We start from the raw sequence: 25357 nt of genomic DNA, 5'->3' as shown, positions 1-25357 counted from the left end.
AAAGGAAGGTATGCAGCCCGGAAAGGAAGGAGGGCCACATTAGCTCAGGGTCCCATGCTTGCTACGCACGTATCCACAAAAGAGTTGTGGACCCCCTGGGTGGCGCATTTGGTTTGGTAGATAACGTGCCATTTATGTTAGCACCGGGAAGACCAGTTGGGGTCTGGTACCCAAAAACTCATTTGATCTTTGTCCAGACTTGGGAAGGTGACAGATGGCACCCAATGATCAAGACATATCTCTCCCAATATTCCTGTTTCCATCTTTTGATAAGACACAGAGCTGTTTAAAGGCTATGAGGTGCTCCAGGGAAGGGTGCTGCTTATGCCGCTGTAGAGCTTACCGATGCTCTGTAATTCCCTCAGTGATTTCCATCGACCAAGGGACTGTCTCATGAGGGCGACCCTAAAGAACGAGGGATCGTGTTTTCCACCAAAGATACGATCTTAGTTACCTGCTTAACCATCACATCGATGTTACCATATGGGCGAGATTCATAGGTGACAGCAGAGGTGAAAGCATCCCAGTCTGCCTGGTTTAAAGCCCATTTGGGCAAGTGTATGTGGACTTGACACGGGGGGAGTGACAGGAAGATGGGGAAGTGATCACTACCACACAGGAGTCATTTTCTCTACCACACAGGAGTCATTTTCTCTCCAGTTGATAGATGGGAGAAGGCCAGGACTGCAGTATTTAATAGGCAGAGGTCTAGTTCTGACAGTAAATTTTTGACATCTCTGCCTTGGCCAGTAAGCACAGTGCCACCCCACAAGGGGTTTTGGGCTTTAAAATCTCCCAAAAATAGGGAAGGTTTAGGGAGTAGTTGAATCAATGCAGCTAAATCTTTCAGGGGTACTGCACCATCTGGAGGAAGATATACGTTGCAGACAGTTATTTCCTGCATCGTCCTCACCTTGACAGGCACAGTTTCAAGAGAGGTTTGAAGGGGCTTAGGTTCACTGCATACTGAGTTCAGGACAGACACGAACTCTACCTGACACACTATAAGTCACTATGGTTCTTTCAGTATCCCCTATAACCAATCAGGTGTTGTATGTATATGGTAAAACTTTACCAAAATTTTGACGTGTCTCCTGTACCTGAATCAAATGATTTAGATTATGTACGTTACGAGACTAATAAACCACAATTCACAATAACTTTATCTTTTTCTCCCATTTTAGCAACAACTTGATATGCTTCAGACACCAAAATTGTCGAGTCCTAAATAAAGAAAATAAATAAAATAAATAAGCATTCAGCCAAAAGTTACGTAGCATTCTAGTATAGCTAAATGGTTAAATTTAGCAATGAACCTGTCACAAACAGGTTTAAAACCACCAAATAAACAGCAAAATGAATATTTGAACAATGAAGACAATCAACAAAATTCCAAATTTTAGGCGACATTTTTGCACCTTACCCAAAGAGAGACCAAAATGAAAATAAGTTTTTCTAATAGAATGAAATGTGCTCTGTTGAAGGGTGTTAATGAATGTAATGTCGTAGGTGTCCATTTTGAGATACACAACATTGAACATGGGTATATTTTGATACATTCACATTTTTTTAGCAAATTTAAAGGACAGTAGCACAGTAACTGAACACACAAGCCAGGACAAAATTTGTGATATACTAAACACCCAGACAGACAGTAGTTTGGCAAAAGACCAGGTCCATAGAGCACTTTCTCCACTACTTATGCCTCGTTAAACTATGGGGCAAATTTCTTGCAACATGATTTGTTGCCCACTTTGAACTGAGATTATGCCAAATGCATTGCTTTCTGAACTCTACTTGCAACATTTGTGTTTAGAGCATACAAAGTTTTACCACTTTACCCAGAAGCAAGAGTCTAGCTCTTTTACATTAGGAACAGCGGAATGCCAAACTTTACTATTTCTTCACGACTTTTCGGTCTCTGTAAAAGTGGTCCTCACGAAAATGGCTCTACCACCTCAACCAAGTTACAGGTGAGCCTGAAACTTTGCGTAAATTCATGTAGGGCTCTCAGGTACATCCTGTAAAAATTTCATCAAAATTGAAGATGGTCAAGCTGGGAACCCAAGGGCACTTCACGTGGAATGACCCAGCTATATGAGGTACTGACACTGAAGTGTTATTACTCTGTGGATGAATTCATGCAGGACAAACTGGAAATTTGAGCTGAATACAAAGTATTACATATTCCAAGAAATATCCTTATAGTGTTATTTATTGCAGTGCTATTATTTATTAATGTAAACAGCATTGTACCTGTATTATAAATTTTTGATATGTCTCCTGTATGCAAACAAAATGGACTGCAAATGTACACCAGGAGATGAATAAAACAATTCACAAAAATATCCAATATTTTTGACATCAATTTGTTGTAGAATCTTAGAACATATTTTGAGCTCAAACATAATAAGCTATCTTTAACAGGCTGACCTCCTTAATGCCAACTAGCCTGTATTTTGATAACATCGATCATATGAAACCCTACTCGCACTTCTCTCACATGAAATAGCCTATTGAAAGCTTTAGATCAAGGCAGCCAGGTACTGCAGTGTTTCTCGACTTCTGAAAAGCATTTGACTCAGTACCACCTCTACATCTGTTATCAAAAATTCAACCAAAAAGGGGTATCAAATGCAATTTGTGACTTTTGGTAGGGGGGACACAGCATGTTATCTTGGATAGATAGTCATCAGATACAGAGGTAACTTCACATGTGCCCCAGAGAAGTGTATTGGGACTCTTTCTGTTCATTTTGTCTATTAATGATCTTTCAGACAATATTTATAGTAAAATCGGGCTTTTTGCAGTTAATGCAGTTATGTACATTTAAGCACTATCAGAGGCTGCATAAATATTCAGTCAGATCTTGATGAGATTTCAACATAATGCAGAAATTGGCAACTTGCTGTACACTTCATGGGGAAAAGAAAAAAAGGAAATATAGTATCTTATGACTATAACACCAATGACTCACTGACTGAATCCAATTACCATGGTATAACACTTTGTAGGGATGTGAAATGGAATGATCACATAGGTTCAGTTGTGGGTAAAGCAGGTGGAAGAGTTATGTTTATTGGTAGAATACTGGGGAAGGGCATTCAGTCTACAAAGGAGATTGCTTACAAATCATTCGTGCGACAGTTCTAGAATATTGCTCAAGTGTGTGGGACCCGTACCAGATAGGACTAACGGGGGATACTGAATGTATAAAGAGCAGGGCAGCACGAATGGTTAAAGGTTTGTTTAATCTGTGGCAGAGAGTCACAATACTGAAGGAACTGAACTAGGAGGACATTTGAAGATATACATACACTATACTGAGAAAATCTTAACTGAGTTTCAAGAACTGGCTTTAAATGATTACTCTAGGGATATACTACAAGCCCCTATGTATTGCTCACAGAGGGATCTTGAGGATAAGATTAGAATAATTACCACATGCACAGAGGCATTCAAACAATCTCTTTCCCCACACTCCCATATGTGTTGAACAGGAAGAATGCCTAGTTACTGGTACACTGGGGCATGTCTTCTGCCATGAACCGTATGGCAGTTTGCAGGGTGTAAGTGTAGCTGTGGACACTGATCTGCCGAAATCTTTGGGTTCCGCTACTTACACTATTAGTGTACCGCAAATTTTGATGATAAACGTATCAGTAAATTTGTCTATTAACCTATTTTGATTCACTGCTTTCATACGACATTTTGGTGTCATTCATCATTAAGGGAAAAGTATTCATTGCACAAAAGTGTGTAATTGGGGTAATAGCTGGATCTGACCCAAGATCACCTCGCAGACGCATTTCAGGGACTGAGGATATTCACAGTACCTTTGCAATACTTATTAATTTTGTTAATAATCCACACCAAAAATAATTGCAAATTACATAGCTACAACACTAGAAGAAATGACGATTTTTGGTATTATGGTTTAAATCTGACTTTGGCACAGATAGGAGTAAATTATTCTGCCACAAAAGTGTTTGGTCATCAACCGAATAGCATTACAAGTAAGAGAGGTCCAATCAGCATTTAAAAACAAATTTAAAGAATTTCTGAATGACGACTGATTCTATTCAATAGACGAATTTTTTTGATATGAAACAGAAAAAAATATATTGTATAAATACAACTTAAATTGACACGTTCCACATCGTTACGAAATGTATTCAGGATCTACGGACTAAGTATTAATGTACTGTTAAAGGAATAACACTTAGTCCGACGTAACAGTACACGTAGAATAATATCTGCATTTGTTTCGTACATACTTCACATATAAACTATAGTATTATCTGATTTACCTTCTGCATATCGCCATCCATAATAAACTATGTTTTACGACTGTCAAACCCCATACAATGACAGTCAGAGCTCAAATACACTCGCGCCAAAATTTGTAATGGCGTCAAAGATAGAAACCTGAGTCAGAAGTAAATTTGTTGTATCAAATAACATCATAAAATATTATCTCATCACTCGAAGTATGGTAACAGGGGCCAGTTTTCTCATTTACTAATAACAAAACGATCAACTTACCATAATTATATCCTACGAAACCAGTACGGCTCATACAATATTTGAATAACATTTACTAACTATCTAAGTTGATGCTACTGTAATATTATAAAACAAAATCTATTTTGCAATAGGGAAGGCCAAAATTCAAATTTCGATTATTTCATTAATGTATTATTTCATTTTCAGTTGCTGTTTGTCAACAATACTCCGTTGTTTTGACACCTGTATAGATGGCTCTGTCCTCAATTTTCGTTAAACCAAAGCCATCAAATACAGCAGTTTGGCAGGGCCAGAGCTTGTATTGGCTTGTTAACGTTAGCTGGTACGGTGAAAGTGTTAGATCCGTCAAAGGAGAAACCAGGAATTGTGTGGTGAGTAGAGTAATACGTTGCATCAATTTTATCAGATGTTTTCTAATTAGTTTCTAAACGAATTTGTGTTGGAAGTGGTACTGGACGCTGGTTCTTTCTACTCCGCCATTCGAAAGTTTTTATTCTAACGAAGCTGATTGAAAGTGCTGTACTGAATTTTCTGTTTAGTTTCAGAAAATCGAGCCAACATGTCAGAACAAGAAGCTGCACAAACAAACGACGAAGTGACTCAAGAAACCGAACGTGATACTACGGCAGATGCTGTAAGTACAGTCTGTGGTTTTTAGATCTCGTATGTACATGTTAGCATTGGTCTCGAATATGACTTGATTGAAAAGTGTTTAGTGGGTACATGTTGAAACCAATTTGAAAACGTACGGTAGTTGCCCTAGTGTTAATAATCATCTTGTGGTGTTGCAGCTCTTATGTCTGTGCTTTCTATGAAAATAGGACGACGAATTCCGCATTATGGAAGAAACCTTTTCGGTTTTCTTTTACCCAGTCATGTTTCAGCACATTTTGTGCTATTTTCAGTGGGTTATTTTTTTATGTTCGTACTTAGCATAGCATCATGTAACTACGAAAATAAAAATAACACACTGAAGATAGCACACATGTTAAAACATGTCGAGGTAAAAAAAAAAGACTAAAAGGTGTTTTGCATAAGAAATTTCTCGTCCTATTGCCTTAGTGTTGTACGTTGAAAGACCCTAAAGGTAGGGATCAGACAGTAAATATTGAAAAATTTTCAGGTTTCTGTGGCAGACATTGAGAAAAAAGAGGAAGAGAAACTAAAAGCTAAATTTCCAATGATGGGCCGTCCAATGAGTGGACAGTCCGTATTCTTGCAGAAACGGCTTGCAAACAGGGTGAGTCCTGTATTTTGTTATTGTCAAGAAATTTCAGAATTTAACTTCAAAATAACTGTTCCTTCAGTCAAATTTTAGCAAACCTACGAGACTAACCAGCTTAATTGGAATCATTGATTGACTGACTTGAGTCTTAAAATCTTTTAATGTGTCAAATATACTCGTATTTAAGTATTGCCATTATTGACAACGAGCACGTTGTAGGACAAAGAAAGTGTAGGTAACATAGTTTCATAAGTCTGCCTCATTTCATTAGTAATATCATAAACTTGATTCTATCATGACTGGTGAATGACATAAAATTAGTAACGAAGGTAATTGGGTTAAGTGTACGAAGTTGGTTTTGAAGGTTCGATAAAAAAAATCTGAAACCAGTGTTGGTATAATTACAACAAAGCCCTCGACTACCTGAAACTTTAGTCCTTGTTTTAAGGGTTTAAACAGTGAGGGAATAGATGTACCATGTTTGTCTTAGCATCATATAATTAGATATGGAAAAGGTAAATTTAAATAGATCAGATTTCAGTGCATGTAGGTAGAAAAGTTTTGAAGAGAGGAATAACTATTTGTTACTATCTTATCATAGTGTCGGATTCCACTCGTCTGCTTCGACCCATGACATAAGTGTTATGTATGACGTCACTATGGCGCGGAGTTTGAGTTGGTTGTTTGTAAATGCCTTGCCTGTTGGTAATAAGTAATTATTTCTGTGGGATTGTTGTAATGTTCTATGTATTTGTGTTGAATGCCCATTAATTTACATAGGGATGTTTGATATTTGAATTTTGAGGTGAGGTGTGTTTATTTTTCGCAGTTGTATATGTTGGTTTTTTTTTCGTATCAATGGTTATGGTAGACCTATAAAGGTCAAGGGAAATGAGTCCAAGTCTCGTAGTCTTTGTTGGAGGTGGTCTTTTGGTATCGTCAGCTGGGGTTCACCAATATAGGTCATTAAAAATGTAAAATTCAAATAGATCTCGTAATTATTTTTGTCATTCTGTGTATTTTGGGATCGTGGTGTTTTTTACCGTTATATTTAGCTTGCCGCCCCCCCCCTCACAAAAAACGCAATTTGTCGTGGTTGTCCCGTTTGTTTGATCGCATTTTAGGAGGATGTTGTCTTAATTATACATAATTTCGTGTTTGTTGAGACATCATAGGCGCCATATTGGACACTTAGAATAGCCATTTCCGCCATATTGATGACGTCGTGCATCAAAGCAGACGGGTGGAATCGGACACTTCCGTGCACAACATAGCATATGCATGTGAGCTGAAACTAAATAATAGTGCGTTTATAACCGTAGCTGTGGATGTCACATTTGGGAAATGTTTCAGCTTCTTCCGAGAAACTTGGACTATTTGCCATACAGAGAGAAGCATTGTCTGTGGGGGATTTTATTGTAGATTTATTTATTTTTTGTGGTGTGACAGACAGAATAACCGTGCAATATTACTTGATTCTTTCAATCTGACATAATTTTCCTACTTGGGTAGTGTAGAGAAGTAGCAGATCTTTTTAGACAAAGATAAATTAGAGAAAATAAAAAACTTTGTGTCAATAGGCTCCCTGATCATGGTGCACTGGTAGTTAAAAATGACATAGCTCCATACAGTAATGCAAAAAGATCCCAAAAGTGTTCAATTAAGGTTAACAATTGCAAATCTTACGAAAAGTTTGCAACAGTTGGACTAGTAAGAGATGTACAGGGAACCTGATGCGAATTTAATATGTAACCTCTTTAATAATACCTTTGAGTATATTTGAAAAATGTTTCTTTAAGAAAACAGTGCAACATAATTGTAAGAAACCATCTAATAAGCTGTGGCTTACTAAAGGGATGAAAATTTCTTGTAAACAGAAAAGGGAAATGTATCATAGCTAAAAAGAAAAATCCTGGAACATAAAAACTACTCCGCTGTATTGACACTTTGCCATCCGCACGTTGGGTCAACAGAAGTGTCCGATCCCACGCTTTGGCTTTGACCCATGACATATGGGTATTGTCGTGTGTGACGTCATGACGGCGCGGAGTTTGGCTTGAGTGTGGCGTGTTTGTAACTGTCGTGTTGTGGTTTCCTGTGCTCTCTGGTATGTTCAGGGTTTTTGTTTCTGTGGTGTAATGGGCTCAGTTTGCTTTAGCTCATTATCCAGAACTGTTAGTGTTGGCTGTGTTTATAGTGGAATTCGTTTCAGGGAGTTAACGATTTTGTGTGAAGGTTAATTTAGTGTTGTTCGCTGTAGATCATGTGGTAATTTTAGTAAAATTAATCGGTTGTTTTTGTTCAGGAGCCGGCCAGAGTGGCTGTGCGGTTCTAGGCGCTACAGTCTGGAACCGCGTGACCGCTACGGTCGCAGGTTCGAATCCTGCCTCGGGCATAGATGAGTGTGATGTCCTTAGGTTAGTTAGATTTAAGTAGTTCTAAGTTCTAGGGGACTGTTGACGGCAGCCCATAGTGCTCAGAACCATTTGAACTTTTTTTTTTAAATGGATATGACGGGGATAAAATTAAGTGCACAGGTCAAGGGAAGTGTCAGATTCCAATGTGTGGCTCTGTCTCCTGATATCGGTATCAGATCTTTTTGTGCTATATAGGCCAAGGGAAGTGTTGGATACTAATTTATGGGATCGGAACTGCTGTTAAGGTATATAGGTGAAGTGTCAGATTCCAGATGATATTGTGTTTAGTGGTATTTGGGAGTTTTGATGTCGGTTTTTTGTGGTTTTGTATGGGGGTGGGTGTCTAAATTTGTTTATATTTAGTTTCCCCTACCCAAAAATGCCCCATTTCTCGCGCTTGTCCCGTTAGTGTCGTTACACTTTTGTGGAAAGTGTTTTTTTGTGTCCTCATGTGTACGTACGGGCTTCATATGCGCCATATTGGAATCATGGTTTATGGTCGTTTCTGCCATATTTTCGACGTCATGGGTCGAAGCAGACGTGCGGGATCGGACCCTTCCGTATTTCCCGCATGTCTTTTACAAATTTATTCGCTTGGTGCTGGCAGTGCTAATTTGGATTACTTGGCTAGTTGCCGGCTGCTTGTCACCTTTCTGTTGATGACAAGCTTCACACATTGACATCTACGCGCTGTAAGAAATCCTCTATTTTGCTGTATCGTTCCAAACTCATAATTTTCTTTTCAAGTAACTTCTGAGTTCTACACTCTTACAATAATTATCGATGCAGAGGTGATGCCACTTTCCATCAGAAGTTGTTAATAATTCCATTACTGTTTTTGCTAAAGGCTGTCCAGCACCGGAATATATCTTGAGTGAGGAAATGTATCCTGTAATCGAATTGCACAGCATCCAAATGACTATGCCATATTTCGTAATTTTTGACGGATTGTAAACTTTAAAATTTAATCGTCCACGCCTCTGTATCATTCCTTTATCAATTGAGATGTTAACAATCGAACGTTTCTTTACACTTTCAGAAAAATAATCAATTAGGAAATGCACTTTGACAAGCTGGTCGGCATTATCCAGTTTATAGTTGCTGTCGGAAAATATAAACGATATTTTTCTGAATTGGTTGCAGGACATAGTTTTGCGAAATATCGGTGCCTATAAATGGATTCGTTGACCAGTAATTATCGATCCTTGCTTCTTTCTACAGTTCCCATAAGGATAGGAAGCCCAAACCACTTTCTAAGTTCGGGTCCCATAATGTCGACAAACTTAACATTTTTTTTTTTTTTTTTTTTTTTAAATCCAGTTTCCTTAGATTGCAATTTTGACTGTAGTACTTGTTGGTTTCGTTGCTAATATATTCAAATAGTTCATTCCCAATACATAATTTTAAGGTATCCTTGACACTATGTATCTCTGTAAAATGTTTGGACCCGGTGTCCTTCAAATTTATTATTGGTCCTCAGTAAATCAATCTGACCACTGTGCACTGCCTTCTTAGTCAGATTCAGCCGAATCAGTTGGCAACCATAGCGTTCACCGAATTTTTCTTGGACATGTTTAACTATCTTCCTACAGTTCTGCTTCACCTTAATTTTTTGATTTTTAATGTATTCTTCCCACTTAGCAAAGTCACCAAAACGTCAGACAAGGTCTGCAAATCCATTGCAAGTAATCCTATAGATTCTTTTGTCCGCCATGAAGAAAGGACACAAGTACTTGCAAAAACACTTTTTGACGTGTGTATCTTATTACCTTAACAAAACACAAACAGAATGCAAAAGATATTAAAGGGCTGTCGCTGGTCACTGTGTGATACTGTGCTCAAGACGCCACTGTGGTGTCGCCGCTGGTTGTTGACCGCTGTATCATGCACGATACCACTGTGGTGTCGCCAGATGGCCTAGTGTTGAGAAGTTATTAAAAAGTCGAAGTGTGTGCATTGTCAGAGATTACCACCTCTGATAGTACAATTAAGACAATTTGGTAAATTGTTTAAAGGGAACAGAAAACCCAAAGGTGCATTTCTGCAAAGCTCAGTGAAAAGTTTAAAAAACTCAAAAGTAGAAAATACTTTTAATAATTTTTTAAGTGTAGCAGAGAAGTTCCCAGCTCATTAATTTGAAAATGCAAGGCTGTATATGGAACAGGCAATTCCTATTCAGTTTGATAAAACTGAAATTCATCTGACCTCTTCTACTGAAATAGTGAAAGTGCTAGATTCACTCAAAAGTCAAAGCTTGCATGGAACTGATGGCACTTCAGAGTACTGAAAGCTTGTTCCTGACACGATTCTCAGCTACATACATAACAGCTCACTGAAACGGGGCACTTGTCTGGATAGACTAAAATATGCTGTTAAACTGTTGCATAAACATAAATCTGATGCTAACAACTAATGCCCACTCACTGACAGCTTCATCCAAAATTCTTGAAAGTTATGTATACAAAAGAAGCTTCAGACTTGTAAAAATTAATTTCTAACAATTTAATTTTCAGAAAGGCTTTTTAAACAGAAAGCTTTAAGATTTCAAATGAGCAGGCATCTGAGGAGGTATCAAGAGCAGTGCCCTACAGGGTTCAGCCTTGGGTCATATATATATATATATATATATAATAGAGGGAAACATTCCACGTAGGAAATATATATCTAAAAACAAAGATGATGTGACTTACCAAATGAAAGTGCTGGCAGGTCGACAGACACACAAACATACACACAAAATTCAAGCTTTCGCAACAACGCACATATCCATCCACACATACAGACACAAGCGAGTGTATACCTGTCCTCTTTTCCCCCTAAGGTAAGTCTTTCCGCTCCCGGGATTGGAATGACTCCTTACCCTCTCCCTTAAAACCCACTTCCTTTCGTCTTCCCCTCTCCTTCCCTCTTTCCTGATGAGGCAACAGTCTGTTGCGAAAGCTTGAATTTTGTGTGTTTGTTTGTGTGTGTGTCTATCGACCTGCCAGTGCTTTTGTTCGGTAAGTCACCTCATCTTTGTTTTTATTATATATATAAAGCACACTTCCTTTTGCTGTTAAAGTATAGTAATCATGTCCAACTAATAAATGAGGAAACTGGCTTTCAAAAAATAAAGTGGTTCTCTGAAAGTGGACTCTGAATTTTGAAAAAGTGTAAGCAGTTCTGTACAGTGGCACAACACCTTTGATACTTTTGGACTTTGAACAGAAATCTGTTGCTAAGGCTGTATATTTCAAATTCCTGGGTGTGTGCACTGATAAAAAAATTGAATTGGAAGAAACACATTAATCTGCTGAAACATTTGGGTTAAACTACCTATGCCATTAAGGTTATTGCAAATTTTAGATATCGGTAAATTAGCTTACTATACCTATTTACATTGTTTTCTTGTGGCATCTTATTTTGGGGTAATTAATCGTAAAGAAATTACTCATTGCAAAGAAGCATGTAATCAGAATAATAGTTTAAGCCCACCCAATATCACTGTGCAGACATTTAAGGAACTGAGGGTATTCATAATATTGTCACAATTCATATATTCACTGATGAAATTTATTAATAGATCACAGTTCAAAAAGCAGTAGCAAAGTGCCCAACTAAAACACTAGAACAATCTTTCAGATTTGGGGTTAAATGTGATGGTGGTACAGAAAAGGGTGAATTGTGCTGCCTCGAAGGTATTTGGTCATTTATCAAATAACATTACGTCTGACAGCCAACCAGCATTTAAAAGTGATGTGAAAACTCCTATTAAATAGATGAATTTTTAGATGTGAAGTAAGAAAAAATATATTGTGTAAAGAAAACTTATGTTAAACTGACACATAGCTATAATTACGAATTAGGAAGTTTGTGTCCTTAATCTATATTGTGGTTGTGATGCAGAGAACTTAGCAGTATCACTTTGTTTTGGACACAATTTAATATTGTCTTTCTTACAATCTTAGATCAGGAAGTTTTCATGGTATAGTAGACATACTTTCATTTATGTCGGTGATTTAATAGTTACATGGTGCCTGATATGGAAATTTCAAATATTCTAGACTTACGTGCTTATTATTTAAATCTTTATTATATACTGTGCAAACTGTGAAGTGCTTGGCAGAGGGTACATTTGATTGTACCAGTAACTAGCATTTCTTCCTATTTACTTATTATATGAAGTATGGGAAAAATGATCGAATGCTTCTGTAGTGCTGTAAGTATTCTAACCATATCCTCATGATACTTGAGTGATACATGGGGGTTTCTAGTATACTCCTAGATTGTTTTGGGTTTTTGAGTCTTTTTAGTAGACTTTCTTGGGATAGTCTATCAATCATCAGATGTTAACTAGCTAAGTTACTTTAGTGACTGCATTACCAAGGAGGTTCCCTCCCGTTATGAAATATTGTACTGGGTACATATCTATCCAATAGTCAACTATTCATTTAAACTTCAGTCAGTTCCTCTACATGCTCCTGTCCTGTGCTGAAAGCTAGTTCCTTGTAAGAGACATAACAAGATTTTTATCTTGTTTACTGGAAATTTCTTCCTTAGCTTGTTTTAGTTGTCCTTTGTACTTCAATAATCATTTTCACAAGTCATGGTTACTGATACCAACTAAGATGTAGATATCTCCAGAGGTCAGGTCTATTGTTGCCATTATATCATGATATATTTCCATAATGAGCAAGGTTCCTGACTGTTTTAGGTAGTTTTCAGAGAAGGCATTCAGTAGTGTTTGACACCCCTGTTGTTGTTGTTGTTGTTGTTGTTGTTGTTGTTCTCTTCAGTCTTGAGACTGGTTTGATGCAGCTCTCCATGCTACTTTATCCTGTACAAGCTTCATCTCCCAGTACCTACTGCAACCTACATTCTTCTGAATCTGCTTAGTGTATTCATCTCTTGGTCTCCCTCTACGATTTTTACCCTCCATACTGCCCTCCAATGCTAAATTTGTGATCCCTTGATGCCTCAAAACATGTCCTACCAACTGATCCCTTCTTCTAGTCAAGTTGTGCCACAAACTTCTCTTCTCCCCAATCCTATTCAGTACCCCTAACAATACCAATTTTTCCAGTTAATTTGACGATTACAAAATAATTGGCAAAATTGTCTAAAAGTGAACTGAGGTTTTTGGTTATATCAGGGGATGAGTCTGGTGGGTACTAAAAGTATCTAGTTAGCACTTCATGCCCACCTGTGATACTGAGTCCTGCCCAAAGACTCTCACATCCTACTCGGTTCCACTCTGGAAACGTAAGCTGATTTCAGTAGTTAGAAAAAGGGTCTTCATTGTGGTGGTGGTGGTGGTGGTGGTCTTCTTCTTGAGTCTGAAGACTGGTTTGATGCAGCTCTACGTACTTCTCAATATACTCATTGCTTGGTCTCCCTACACAATTCTTATCTCCCACACTTTCTTCCGGTACTAAATTGGTGATCCCCCGACGCCTTCTTCTAGTTGGGCTGTGCCACAAATTTCTTCTATCCCCAATTCTGTTCAGTACCTCATTGTTTTCCATCCATCTGATTTTCAGCGTTCTTCTGTAGCACACTTCAAAAGCTTCTAGTCCCTTTATCTAGACTTAATAAACATTGTTTCACTTCTTTACATGGCTATATTCCATACAAATAATTCCAGAAGAGACTTCCTGACATTCATATCTATACTTGATGTTAACAAGTTTCTCTACAAAAAAAAAGCTTTTCTCTCCATTGCCAGTATAAATTTTATATCCTGTCTATTTTGCTACCAAAATAGCAAAACTCATCTGCTACTTAGGGTCTTATTTCCTGATTTAATTCCCCCAGCGTGACCTGCTTTACACTACATTCCATTATCATTTTGCTTTCGATGTTACTGTTGAATATTTTCATGACACTGTCCATTCTGTTAAACTACTCTTCCAAGTCTGTTATTCTGTCAGAGCAAGGTCACCAGCAGACTTACATTGAGGCTAGGCTACAACCACTTAGTTTGACAAGAGAATCGGTGCAAAACTAGATTGTGCATTTCAATTTTCTCTTGTCGCAATTGACTTACTTCAAATGTTCAGCTGATCCTCCTCCTCTGGATACATGGCTGCATAAGTCTCCACAACTTCTCCGAAGAAATAATGCTGGTTAAGGGGATTAAAAGGGTACATATACACATACACCAAGGAATAACATGTGCTTGCTCCTTGTATGTCACAGCTTCAATGGCAAGAGTGGCAAATGCTTGTCTGCTGATCAACTGCGACCATTGCAGTATTCTCTCGTTACACATCCATCCTGCACACAAAAATCTGGTGGTGTGGTAAACACATCTCCACTCTCCCACACTCATACTTAAAATATCAAGTGTTTGAGACAGTGGAAGACAGTGTCTCTAGCATTTACCCCAAAATTTTCAAGGCACTACAAACCCTGTCTCAATCCCTTATCAACCTTTGCTTTCCTTTCATGCCTATCAACACTAAAGTCCTCTCTGGTTTCTGTAAGTTGTAAGTAGCTTTTCTCACCTCATATTTTATGCTTGTTATCTGTAGAATTTCAGAGTACTCCAGTCAACATTATTAAGTTTCCTCTGTGTATACAAATGTTGTAAACATAGGTTTGCCTTTCCTTAACCTGTCTTCTCATAGAAGTTGTCAGTGTTGCCACATGTGTTCCTACATTTTCCAGAATCCAGACACATTCCCTGAGGTCAGCTTCCACAAATTTTTTTTCATTCTTCTGTAAAGAATCCGTGTTAGTATTATGCATCCAAAACTTGAACTGATAGTTGGTTAATTTTCACACCTATCAGCACCTGCTTCCAATGGAATTACTATATTCTTAGTCAGAGATCTTTCACCTGTCTCATATCTTGCTCACCAGATGGAAGAGTTTCGTCATGGCTGGCTCTCGCAGTTATCAGTAAGTAGTTTCAACGTAATGTTGTCTATTCCTGGGCCCTTGTTTTGATTTAGGTGTTATAGTGCTTTGTCAAATTCTTCACACGGTATTGTATCTCCCATCTTGTCTTCATCTCTGTTCTCAATTTCCATAATATTGCCCTCGAATACATCTCCCTTGCATAAACTGTTTGTATACTTGGGCCAACTTTGTGCTTTCCCTTCTATGCTTAGGACTGGTTTTCCATCAGTTATTGATATTCATAAAGGTTATTCTCTTTCCTCCAAAAGTATCTAATTTTCCTGTAGATGGCACCTCTTTCCCTTATTGATTTAAACTTCTAAAGGCATAAATTTGTCCTCCAGCCATTCCTGCATAATCATTTTCCACTTACTGTCAGTCACTTCAGACATTCATATCACTTTTCACTTTTTCATTTACTGCAGATTTATATTTTCTTCAACCTCACTTGTTATTCAAGGAATTGTACAAGCCCTTGTCTTACCTACTTGAGCCTGTGCTGCCTTAACTAGCTCATCTGTTAGTCTTTTACTGTATTCCTTTCCTCTGTAACTGTAAATTGCTTCCTGTGACACTCTACAACATTTGGTTCTTTCAGCTTCTCCAGATCTGATCTCCTTAAATTATTAGTCTTTTTCAGTTTCAATCTGTCATTAATAACCAAACAATTTTGGTCAGTCCACATTTCTCTGGAAGTGTCTTAAACTTTAAAATCTGGTTCCAAAATCTCTTATGAAACCTTAGTGTCTCCTAATGTCTTCCATGATCCTTAAAGTGTTAGCCATGATTAAATTATACAGCTTGCAAAATTCTACCAGGTGGCTTTCTATTTCATTCATTTACCTCAGTCAATAACCTCATACTGTTTTCATTCTTCCTACGTTCAAATTCCATGACTATTTTTTTTTTCTCCCTCAAATATCTGAATAATTCCTCTTATCTTGTATTACATTTCAATCTTTTCATTGTATTGAACATAAACAAAAAACTTGGGCTGCATTAATGGAAGAGAGATCTAGATAGATAAAATCTAAAACCCTTATTACACAACACAAAGTTGGAGCAAGTGCCCCAAGTGTAAAAGTGCGGAACTGCCAACTTTTTTATTGGACATATTAAAAGATACAACTAGTGTGTAGTTTGCACCAGCCATCCAAGGAACACATTCAGAATCACAGGCTTATTAACATAAAGTACATCATTGGGTGTGAAAGCTATTTATTAGTATTGGAATGTCTAAGAAGTCTTAGTATTTATTAAGCAATAGTTTTGTGTAGCTATAATGAAATTACTTAAATTATACAGAATTATGTACACTGTTTTGTTGTTTCACTACATGCAAGTGATTACCTGTGTTTAAATTTGACAGCATTTTAGACAAGTCATCTACACAGCAATTGCCATGAGTGTCAGCCTTTAGCTCTTAGAAGGGTAGGACGACTATGTAATGCTAGGTGCAGGAATTGTTTGACTCTGGCTGGGTAGAAGGGGTAAAAGCAGGGTGTATACTTCCTGTTAAGAGGAGTAAAGACCTGAAGATCCACAGGAATTTAAGAAATTTGACAGTGGTTGTCTTGTTGATGGTACATAAGATCCATTCAAGTGTTAGAGCAATGAGTGACACTATTTTACTAGTGACTGAAAACATGCAAAACGATGTTGACATTCCATACTGGTCACTGCTGACACAACTGCTCTGGCTCCTGTGTCTATTCTAAAAATGTTACCCTTCCTGGCATGCTGAAATAATGTGAAAGATGCAATCAAAATGCTGCATTATCACTTAAGGTGATAAGTATACAGTAAAGTGAAATTAGAGGTAAATTTACATGAAACATGTAAACCCTGATGTAAACACACAGACATACTGTACTGTGGTACAGTGAATCTAGAGGAGCACGAAGGTGCTGTACCTTGATGTATGCTTCTGTACATACTTACTTAATTCCATTTCTAATATTACACTATAATTGTATGTGGCTTTTGTCAATGGCAATTTAAAAAAATTCTCATTTTTTGTTACTGTATTAATAACCTAAACTGTGAAAAATGTGTGGGCTACTTCAAACAGTAGTAGAATCCTCAACACTTTGTTGTATGCTGACCATGCATGAAAACAATAACACTTGGAGTCCACTGGAAGAGCTGCAGTCTATGCTTGCACAGATACACAGCAGAATAGAACTGCCCCAGTTTCTGCCTAGCAGATGAAGTATCTGCTGAAATCTTAAGCTGGCTGCACTTACAAAGCACACCTTAGTAATCATGCTTTAAGAACTTAATTAAAATACTATTGTAGAGCTAATAAAGAGGAAGTGACTATATACAAAATTCATGAAGTTCCAGGTTATAAAAATTGAGGTTGAAAGATCTTAGGTGTGCTACAGCAGTGAATCACTGGCAGGAAGTAGTGAAAGTTTCATCAAGAAGTTAGGGTGTTTCCAAAGGGTAACAATTAGGTACTGACAGAATAACTCTTGAAGAAAATGTTGAGTTGTGCATGGGTAACTACGTCAGTAGAGCACTTGCTTGCAAAAGGCAAAGGTGTGCTGGAGTTAGTTTCAAACAGTTTGAATCTGCCAAGAAGTTTCAGTTAAGGAGTTTTTAATGATATGCAGACTACTGGAGGTGGAGGCTTTAACACTGATCTGATAGTTCTAATCATGAAAACTTAGAGTACTTGATATCCAGGTTTTGAATATTTCCTACAGTGACATTCGCTGACAATTTGTTCGTAAACTGAAAAATACACAATAACTTGGACAGGATAATATAATGGTCAAATATTTACAGTAAAACAAGCCAAGCAAGCAGGTTCAGATTGTCACAGAAAAACAAATGCATAACATAACCAATGATTTAATAAGTTTTAAAGAAAATTATAAAAGGAACACTAAGGGATTTACAAAGCAGACTTGGTTGAGACTTTGTATACAACTGTAAGGAGAGGGGGATACAGAATGGTGTGGGAACTGTCAATTTAGGAAAGCTGTACAGGAGCAGAAATGACCAGTGAAAAGTCAATACTGCAGACAGAAGTGCTTCACTTGGAATGCTAAAGGAAATGAGTTCATTATCCTGGAGACTTGTGCTTGCTTCAAAATTTCCTCTTGCAGTTAATATGGAATCCATATTCTAAACACAGAATAAAAGTATCTTACATAATTATTCTGCTTTATGAAGCTAAACTTGTGCTCCTGAAAATATTTTGGCATTAAGAAAAGCTTAACTTCAAAAGATTTCTCGGTTGTAGCTTTCGCAGTACTTCTAACCTAACAAAGGGTGTCCCCAAAGGATGGTTCAGTAATGTTGCCAAACCAATGCACCATTCAAATCACTAAACTACTGAAAACTTGATATTTTTTTTACTACGGGGTTATGGTGGTGCCAGCACATAAACTAGTAAATTCTTCAATTATCAAAGCCACATTTGCCATATATGTAAGAGCTCGTGGAAAATCGCTTCAAAAACTACACCTACTACTATTATAGTGGGCAAAAGACAGTGAAAGACTTGGGAAAGATACTCCTGTTCTGAAGAAATTCATATTTGTGAAATTAAAGAACAAAATTTTCAACTGTAGTAAAAGTATGTATACAAGAAATTCTGTATTGATATTTTAATAGGTGCAGATAAGGTAATTTGAAACTATTTGTCAAAGTTTTGTCTTCGAAGCAATTACTAGTTTGCTAAATGGTACCTTCCTAATACACATTGTCCCAGAATACAAACTTTTGAATTTTTTAATGTGTTGCTTCTGTAACAGGTTAATTTACCTCATTAAATTGGGAATTTATGGAAACTGCAGCTATAAACTGTAGCTTAGGTATTGATTTGTCAGCAGGTGTTACTGTAAACAAATAATTCAACAATTCTGAACATTCTTTTTTTCTGAAAAAGTTCAAAAATCAGTTCTTAAAAGAAATTATTTGATAAAACTGAGGTGGTAGATAACATACTACTCTGAGCCAAACAAGAATTTGTCAAGAGGTAGTACTCAAATGTTATTGACTACAGCCATTTCCACTAACTGTAGAGCAATATTGCTGGCTCACTCGTCAAATATCAAAACACCACTTGGACTAGGTAAGGTGTGCTTTGCTTGACACTTTTGGGGCCTGCAAGCTGTGGTGAACCACTGATAAAACTTTGGGCTCCTCTTTCAATTCATTGAAATAGCATAGTGTTCTTGCTTAGATGTTACTCTGAACTGTACGACACTACATGATTAGTAGCGGCAGGCAACACCTGCAGCAACATAGGCCAAAGATTCCCTTCCTGATTCAGCAGAAACCCTATTCAGTTGCATTCCTTCTTTCCCAGGTGCTCCAACCCATTGGCTCACAGCCAAACGCACTCAACAATTGTAGACAAAGCAAATTTTATCTTTTAACCCATACTTAATGCAAATCAGTTCCATGCAGAAGGTATAAACTACAAATGGTCTCTAGCATTCTTCTGGGCTTTTGAAGGGGTTCAGCTTTCTTCAAGGAAACAGGGATTTTCATACAGACCTGATGCTAATCCTCAACAGGATGACTGAATTTAAATGAAGTTGTCAATAAATTTTATTAAACAAATTTTTGTATCAATGAGTGAAGTTTGTCCTTATCACACTGCTCTCATTTTTGCATGAGCTATTAAACAATGGGTGGGGATAGCTTCAGTTTGTGGAAAAAGACCTTGATGCTGCCAAAGGCCCAATTTATCCAGTGGTACCCCTTTGACATAAAGAAATTAAAATAACTGCGTAAATGGTGTATAAAGGGTAAAATTTAATTTCTTCTTTTACTTCAGGTCTGTACACTTAGAAAAACAACTTGTCCTTCAATTTGGTGGGAGGCCTGTATGATTGACTCCAAGACACCATAAGCTGCATTACTTCCCTAAATGTTTAAACTTGCTGTGCACTGTCATTGACACAGCATTTATAGTGTAGTTGCAACCTACACCCTTTAATGTAGGTGTTCGTCACTAACATTGTTTACTGATTACAAATCAGTATCTGTATCTAATTACCCCACTTTGTAATTGTTTATTTAGCTTGAATTTTTATCTTGTTTGAGAATTCTAAAATTAATAAACCATAAACATGCTTCTCTCGCCAATAAGTAAAAGAAAACCTCAGTTTTCATTCTGAAATGGAGCTAACTGATAGGCCCATAAATATAAAAAGCTAAATAATGTTAGCAATTATAGCAAATGCCTCGAGCAGCTTTTTATATCTGCGTTCCAGTTATCCCAAGTTTACAAATGGGTAATTCCATGTCAGTGACTTTACTCACCATTCCAGATTTTGATGAAACTTAATGCAAAAGTAATAAACATAGACTAAAAATACCCCATTTAATTAAAAATCTGTTAAGCCATTTCAAAAACACAGCAGTATACAGTTCTCTAACATGCTGTCATAATTTGAAAAGACAACTCGCCTAATTAAACTAAAATGGTGGTGTCATTTTGCAGACTTTTCCATGAGCTTTCCTATGATACGTAACAGTAAAAGTGTGTGATAAACTTTGTAAATTTAAATGAAAATTTAAATTGGCAATTTCTCAAAAACCATGCTTCACATTAACTAATTGCCTAAAAATGAATTTCAAAATTTCACATTTTACTAAGAAATACTTTTCCGAAACTTAGATTTGAATAAATATCTATGTACACAGTCAAATTTAGTGACCTTCCAAATGTCAATAATTATCTTAAAACAGATTAACCAAAGTTTTAAATGCTTCTTTTTTACAGTTTACCCTCAAGGAATCCATACTCTCTTCCTACTGGTTTTACATAACAAAGAATATCATTTATACATAACTACAAAATATCTGGTTTTATAGTATATGCATAAGACAATGATGGGCCAGGTGGATGAAGGGAAGTGACTTTAACTTCATAACTATCTTCATCTTTTGTTAAAATAGAAGCCAACCACAATTTCTTGGCAGACAGGAAGATATCCATGAATGTCTTTCAAAGCCAGAATTTCTAGAGGCTTTTGCATCTGTTTCAACAGTAAATTCTGTTGTCTGAAAGTTTTTAACAATATTTTTGATGTACTTTATGCAATCAGTATAGAAGCATGTAACTTGTTCTGTTTTATGGAAACAGATTGATAAAAGTACTCTTGCAGAAATCTTTCAATGTATTCTTATACTGGAACATCAGAAGGCACAGATGTAATATTTGTAATTGCCCAACGAAAAAATTGGTGTGGAGGAAGAATTTCACCTCTGCAGACTTGCTTTTGTTGCAGAAACCATAGTCCTTTTCAGTGGCAAAATCTTTGTGGAAGCAAAAGTTCACAAAATTCTTTATTATTCCTGTATTGGTCTGCACTGCATCCAAAAAGTAGAATACCTTCTGTACATCAATCTGAAATCCGTTTTTAAAAACTGAGTTCTCAAACTTTTGACTGCTATGTATGCTCTAGGCAGAAATTGCCATAACTTGTGTGCTGTTTTCTTCTATCATTAGTAATAGACTAGGAAAAGTGTGTAGTCACATGATCACGTGACCCTGGGCCTAATCTTGGCTCACAAGTATTATTCCCGGAAGTTGTGTAACAATACTCACCCTAATTCAAGTTTTCCTTGATTTAATTAAGAGCTTCGCTGCTTCTCCAGAAAATTGTGGAGTATTAGTGTAGTCAGTTTTTCAGAAAATAATTAAACTCTTGAGGTCTACTGTGTATTTCTAAGTTGAATCTGCCCACTGTCAAAATGTGATTTTCAAACAAATTATCATCAAATGCACTCTAGTGATCTTCCTATTGAGTCACTTCCTGAGCAAGGACTAGTTTCCCGTAATGCAGTGGAATGATGCTGGGTTGCAAAGCACTTTGCCAAACAAGTGTTAATAAGAGCCTAATTATCCATAGTGTAAGAGACCAAGCATAGTGTTAACTCTCAATGGTTGGACATGTGTACATGCAGTGCAAACACATACTTAGTGTTTAGCTGTGACCAGCTAAAAAGCAGTGTTTTGGGTGCAGTTGTCCAAATTTAGAGAACTTTATCATTGCCAGAAACTTAGCTTTGGAACTTCTATATTCAACTTCCAAATTACAAAAAAAAAAGAGGCTTTTGGATATGTTAGGTCTTCCTCCTTCTTAGTTTCTTTTCTGGCATTACTTTAATTATTGTAATTTCATAAAAGTAATTGTTGGTCACAACTTCTTGTGACAGTCTTTGTTTTTTATCATGACTTCCTAATATACCTTTTTCCCTGGAACACCACATAGTTCGGAATATGAAATTCCCGCATAGTCTTCCCAGTACTCATTCAGGGTATCAAGTTAGTAACAGTAGTTTTCCGACAACTTGAACAAAATCTAGTTTCAGGTTACCTATTACTGTTCACTGACCCCTCATTTTCTGAGGAATCGTTTGCATGTGCAAATAATTGTGTAAATGCTCAGTGGTTTCTAATTTTTTGGTGAAAGGTGGAGGAACACAAGCTTGTTTAATCTGAAAATTTTTCTAGTCATTTCATTGAATGGTTTTCAATGAACCCATCTGCATCATAAAATTATCCAATTTTTAAGTTATTGGGGAAGCACTGCACATACCCTCAGGCACAGTTCCTAGTCTTTGTTTTTCACTGATTTTTTAGAATTAAAACATTGTCAGATCTTTCTTCCTGAGCCATTGTGTAATACCACCTGTAGTTAAAATCTGTTTGTACAGAACACTAAGAAAATGTACTAAAATGTGTAAAGACTAAAATAATTTTTGTTCACTAGGCAGCACCTTATGATGTTAAAGCTCGTATCACCACATTAATCACCAACTTTCTCATCAGACTGCCACTAAATCAGCAGATATTTGTAGATTTAAAGTAACTGAATCATAACAGCTCAAGACTGTTAGACTGCTTGACCCTTAACTGGCATAGGGCATGGGCAGTTTCAATAATAGCAATTAGCCATTTGAGTGTTGGAATTTGTTATTCCTTTCACATATAGTAATAAATTCGAACTACTTACAGATCGCAGTTCTTTAAAATTTTAGTACTTCTGATAAACATATTACAGATTTATGAAAATAAATTTATGGGTAAATTGTTTGTCCACTTAAGTCTACAAATGGTACAAATCTGTCAATTTTTGGTGAAATGTGAATTTTCAAAATTTTTAGGATGTGAACCCATAAACCCGCTTTGTACTTAAGGAATTAGTCAAAAATACAAAGTTTTATAATTTTTGGTTTTAAGTTGAAAACTTAAATCTTCGTTGCAATTTTAAAAAAAATGCATCTCGAACCCATTTTCTGTTGTATTATAGGAAAGCTCATGGCAAATGCTGCAAAAATTACCTCTCCCACCATTTTAGCTTTGTTACTACAGCAATTAAAAATTCTCGTAGTGGTTTTTTATTTTTGACATCTTCACATTGCTGTATTATCAAAATGGCTCAACCAATTTAATAAAGTTCGATATTTTTCTTAGCCTATATGTAGGCTTGCTTTGTGCCAAGTTTCATCAAAATCTGAGGTGGTGAATAAAAATTCATGGTAAGTGTAATTTCCAGAAGTAGTGTAACAATACTCTCGCCCTAATTCAAGTTTTCCTTAATTTAATTTAGAAAAGAGCTTTGCTGCTTCACTAAAAAATTGTGGAGTACTTGGAATGATCCAAATAAATGCGACATTACTCCTAATGCATGTTTGGGTTTCAGCAAGCTGCTTTTTCTAATTAGTCAGGTCTTAGACTATTTCTGTGTAGTTTTGTTCCTTAACTTGTGCTATTTTGCATTGATAATGTGCGCTCATTTTCTTTTCAGCAAAAATACTTCGATTCAGGAGACTACCAAATGGCAAAACAGAAATCTGCAGCAAAAGCACGTCAGGTTCCAGCAGGTATTGCTTATGTTACTGGAGACGCCATTCCAACACCAGAGACGGTGCCTGTTCGTAAAACATCCATAATACAGCCTTGCAAATTCACGAGTAGCTCGACAACATAGTGTCAGTGCGTGAGATAAGACTTAAAAATATCTTGTGCTATGAAATGATCTAGGATGTTTATTTATTTTGTATTTGTATAACTCAAATTGCTACACAACTTGTTTACATATTGTAAACCAGTTTTCTATGCTTAACAGTTGTTAAATTAGTTTTAAATGTGAGGAACAGCAGTTGTAGCTTCTGCATTTGACTTCTTAATTTTGTAATTTATGCAGCCTTATTAAAGATGTATTGTGCCTGGTTCACTTCAGCGAGCTAGATTTAAATATAAAATTTCATAAATTGACAAAAGTCAAAGCAGAATCTCTTGTTCAGCATATATGTTAAGATAGTGTTACCTGCTATTTTATAACTTCTGTCAAGTTTATGTGCAAAGCCTTCCCCTCAAGGCCTCTTGTGTCAGTGAAATACAGCTGTAAAAATATCAGTTACTGTAAATATTGCTAACCTGAAGAAAATACATGCCAACCTGTGACCAGTTGTGAATTAAAGGGGAAATGGTGTAAATGAAAGAGTAAGCATAAGTTTTTGAACCTAAAATATAAAATTTTGTTACTGTATTATTAAGTCGGTATTGGTACAAATGTGTATAATGTAAACTGTAAAGGAAAAATACATCATTAATTTTTAAGTTTTCATTTAATTTCTAAATTTTCAGGAACATCCCTGTGAGTTTGCAGAATTGATCCGTTGACATTGCTTAAACTATAGTTTTATCCAATAGTTGACATCATAAATTTCAGTTGATCGCCAAATTTGTCTGTAGTCAGACTATAAGTCTTAAAATCCTAGTTACTGAGGCCCGTGTCTTATAAAAAGAATGTTGCTGTGTTAATTTTGTTTTAATAATTTTCTATAGCTGAAATGAATTTAGTTGAAAAGGTATCCATTGCCCTTCACCATCAGATACTGAATGAAGGCATTAGGGCTTAGTCTTTACATGCAGATATTCCTCTTCCATCTAAACACCCAATCCACAGTGGGGTGGAAAAACTGCACACCGTAATAGCATTAGTGTGCATGTACAAAGTAGCCCAGATATTAGCCCCAGCTAGTGTATCCTGTCACCCTTCCAGTATTGGGTCACATGCTTTATGGTGTGCACTACCTGAGTAAGATTGCACCCAACCTTGTTAACATCCTTCCAAAGTACCCTGTGGGCAGAGTATTAAAAAGTGACCAAAATGTTCTTACACGTCTGAAGTGCAAAAGACTTTGGTTCATGATGTGTGGAGCCCCTAAAAAGTTAGGGAAGTCTTGGTTTCCTTTCCATATCAATAATACAGATTATTTCTTACCTCCAGTAGAGGTATTAGCAGGGTGGTGGTTGTCCTGGGAA

General features: G+C 36.7%; 2 protein-coding genes across 2 annotated transcripts in view; one reads left to right on the top strand and one right to left on the bottom strand.

The window, feature by feature from the left end:
* Positions 1 to 4563, bottom strand: part of LOC124798229 (chromosome partition protein Smc-like) — a 64310-nt gene extending 59747 nt beyond the window's left edge. The window contains exons 1-2 of the mRNA XM_047261543.1: positions 4546 to 4563; positions 4311 to 4428 (exon numbers count right to left, since the gene is read on the bottom strand). Coding sequence (XP_047117499.1) covers positions 4311 to 4331 — 21 coding nt within the window. The 5' untranslated portion in view covers positions 4332 to 4428; positions 4546 to 4563. The remainder of the gene's footprint in view (positions 1 to 4310; positions 4429 to 4545) is intronic.
* Positions 4564 to 4739: 176 nt separating this feature from the next.
* Positions 4740 to 24649, top strand: LOC124798230 (cAMP-regulated phosphoprotein 19). Its single transcript, XM_047261545.1, has 4 exons — positions 4740 to 4898; positions 5067 to 5161; positions 5651 to 5767; positions 23835 to 24649. Exons 2-4 carry the CDS (start codon positions 5087 to 5089, stop codon positions 24015 to 24017), a joined length of 375 nt encoding a protein of 124 aa, XP_047117501.1. The 5' UTR covers positions 4740 to 4898; positions 5067 to 5086; the 3' UTR covers positions 24018 to 24649.
* Positions 24650 to 25357: the final 708 nt, after the last annotated feature.

Source organism: Schistocerca piceifrons, chromosome 5 (genome assembly GCF_021461385.2).
Source record: "Schistocerca piceifrons isolate TAMUIC-IGC-003096 chromosome 5, iqSchPice1.1, whole genome shotgun sequence".
Taxonomy (NCBI): Eukaryota; Metazoa; Arthropoda; class Insecta; order Orthoptera; family Acrididae; genus Schistocerca; species Schistocerca piceifrons.
The sequence above is the reverse complement of the archived record's forward strand: the minus strand, read 5'-3'. Positions and strand labels throughout refer to the sequence as shown.